This window comes from Oryzias melastigma, linkage group LG2 (genome assembly GCF_002922805.2).
Source record: "Oryzias melastigma strain HK-1 linkage group LG2, ASM292280v2, whole genome shotgun sequence".
NCBI classification, from domain to species: Eukaryota; Metazoa; Chordata; class Actinopteri; order Beloniformes; family Adrianichthyidae; genus Oryzias; species Oryzias melastigma.
The window spans coordinates 9,770,092-9,773,119 of record NC_050513.1 but is presented as its reverse complement, the minus strand read 5'-3'; the positions used below and the strand labels follow the sequence as shown (position 1 = coordinate 9,773,119).

The following is a 3,028-nucleotide window of genomic DNA, read 5'->3' as shown; positions in this document are numbered from 1 at the left end:
TTATACGCAAAATACAGAGAAAAAAAATACAAAATGTTCAAACACACAAAATATATAGAAAAAAGTAAAAACATTTTTTTAAAATACCACAAAATACAGAGAAAACACTTTTTTTTCCAGAAATTATTGTTTTAATTAAGCAATACTGTATTTTTGTGTAGACAAATACATTCATTTTGCCAGAAACCCAACTGTGTGTGGATTAGGCCTGAAATGAGTCCAGCTGAGGCCGTCTGAATGCCAAACTCTACTGCGGAGGTTATATTTTTATTAATGTCCCTATAAGGTTGCAATATTTCATCGAATTGGAGACAGCTAATTTCTATTATTTTTTAATTTTAATATTTTTTTAATTAATGAAAATACTCACAATTCCATTAAATATCACACAATATTTAAAAAAGTCAAATTTAACAAGTAAAGCAAATCAATTAATTCAAAATATCTATGAAAACGTTAGTACTTACATGTAAGACCCAGCTTGTTCTGTAACATAGACATAGAATTATCAGTCTAGGCCCTTAAAACACATAAGCACACATTTTTCTGATCCTAATCCTAATAAAACCAACTGTTGCCGCCTGTTTTTTCGCTGTTACCTTCATCTGTGACCTGATAGCTGTTGTTGTCATGTCCCAGCTTTTTGATACTTCGCAGTTTCACGGATTCGTCTGGCATGTTGGATCCTCAGTTTCTGTTTCTCAGTCTTGGTTCATGAGGAACACAGAAAGTGAAGCGGCACTCCTGGAGGTGTCTCTTGGTGTTCCTCGGGCACACACCGACACACTGTGTCCACCGGCAGCGACTCACGTGGTGTTATTGACCAGATCTGGGCTGGGTTGGAACTGGAGGTCAGGTGGCTTTGTTTGAAGGTAAGTGTCCTGTCGGTTTATGCTGCCGGAAAGGCCAACGACCTCGCCGGAGCAAATATTTCGCCTCCGGGAGCCCGACGCTGTTTTTGACCACCAGACGGGTGTCTTAAATACATTTATGAAGCACCTCATTTCAATTTCATTGTGGATGTGATTGAACGTGGAGGTTTGACGTGGACTTATGGGGAGCTCTGTCTGCAGGCAAAATGGATAATAGCAATAAACGGAGAAGTAGCAGGAGGTTAAAAGCTTCGCCGTTTGATGTAAGCACTTAAGGCTTTAAGTAAGGGAACGGATGAACCCCAGGAGAAAATGACAAATGGCTTTGATGTTTAATCTAGTTAGATAGATACAGACAATCATTTCAAAGAAAAGGCTTGTTGACGACAGACGTACAGGAAATGTTGTAAAAACTGAACATAAAGTTAATTAAATTTAAATAGCGACTTCACTTTAACACCCACTTTATTATGACTTTGCAACATGTTTCGCTTCAAATAAAAAAATAGTTATATAAAAAAAAATTCTACCACTGACATTGACTTTAAATGGAGAAAATGAATTCTTCTCCAACAGTTTTACATAAAACTTTCAAACTTTCAAACTTAAGCTATAAACGGAAAAGGTGTCAAACTAAATGTAATTTATTCTTTTTTAAAGTTACATTTCAACACAACGCGGAAAAATACATGCATTAGATAACAAGTGCTCTTTAATACAAGAACACTAATTTAATTTAATTAGTGACATTTATTAATTAACAATAAATTCCTGTAAATGTTTACTATATATGTTACTTTAGAGGTAAAAGCTACATCAATTTAGTAAAAGTGACATTTTATAGAGGTATGTGACAAAAAATACAAGATAAAAAGATAACTTTTATTAGGTTTCAATGTTATATGCAATGATTGAGTATTAGAGCCACCAAAGCTAAAGTTCTTTAAAATTCACAAGTTTATTTATTCATTTTTGTAAATTTACAACTAAACGTGTAAATTTATGAGATTTTTTTTTTGTAAATTTATGGCTTTAAATCTCGTAAATTTTAGGATTTTTGTTTGTTAACTATACGTTTGAATTTCGTAAATTTATAAGGTTTTGTTTCGTAAATTTACGACTTTAAATCTTGTAAATTTTAGGATTTTTTGGGGTAATTTATTTCTTTGAATTTCGTTAATTTAAAAGGTGTTTTGTAAATTTATGACTTTAAATCTTGTAAATTTTAGGATTTCTTTTGTTAATTTACATCTTTGAATTTTGTAACTTTAAAATGCCTTCTTTCAAAAATTTACGACTTTAAATTTTGTAAATTTGGGGATTTTTTGGGTAATTTCTATCTTTGAATTTTGTATATTTATAAGGTTTTGTTTCGTAAATTTACGACTTTAAATCTTGTAATCTTTAGGATTTTTTTGGATAATTTATATCTTTGAATTTTGTAAATTTAAAAGATGGTGTTTCTTAAATTTACGACTTTAAATCTCGTAAATTTTAAGTTTTCTTTTATTTAATTTATTTCTTTGAATTTCGTAAATTCATAAGGTTTTGTTTAAAATATTTACAACTTTAAATCCTGTAAATTTTGGGATTTTTTTTGTGTTAATTTATATCTTCGTATTTCGTAAATTTATAGTTTTTTTTGTAAATTTATGTCTTTAAACCTCGTAAGGTTATTATTTTTATTTGTGTGTGTAAATTTCCAACTTTAAATCTGGTAAATGTATTAGTTTTTTCGACTTTAAATAAAAAAAAATGTAAGTTTTCTTTTGTAAATTTACAATTTTAAATTTGGTTAATTAACTAAGTTTTTGTTTTTTGGTAAATTTATGACTTTAAATCTTGTAAATTTATTAGCTTTTTTTCTGTAAATTTACAACGTAAAATCTCACAAATTTATGAGTGTTTTCTTTTCTAAAATTACAACCTTAAATCTTGTAAATGAATGACCTTTTTCCATAAATAAACGACTTGGAATTTTGTAAATTTGAGCTTCTTTTTATTTATTTTTTTTTTAATTTATGACTTTAAATCTAAAAAAAAAAATGTTTTTGTAAACTTAGTGTAATCTAAATTTATAGTCAACATTACACTAGTATTCAGCGAGCGAACATGTAGCAGCAGATTGACAAAAAAGAGGAAAAACGTAACACATT

At 29.2% G+C, this 3,028-nt stretch overlaps 1 protein-coding gene across 1 annotated transcript in view; it reads right to left on the bottom strand.

Annotated features, from left to right (window-relative positions):
- abcb11b (ATP-binding cassette, sub-family B (MDR/TAP), member 11b) overlaps positions 1–686 on the bottom strand; it is a gene marked incomplete at its 5' end in the record, with an annotated part of 38,079 nt that extends 37,393 nt beyond the window's left edge. The window contains 2 exon segments of the mRNA XM_024294242.2: positions 468–486; positions 600–686. Coding sequence (XP_024150010.1) covers positions 468–486; positions 600–678 — 98 coding nt within the window.
- Positions 687–3,028: the final 2,342 nt, after the last annotated feature.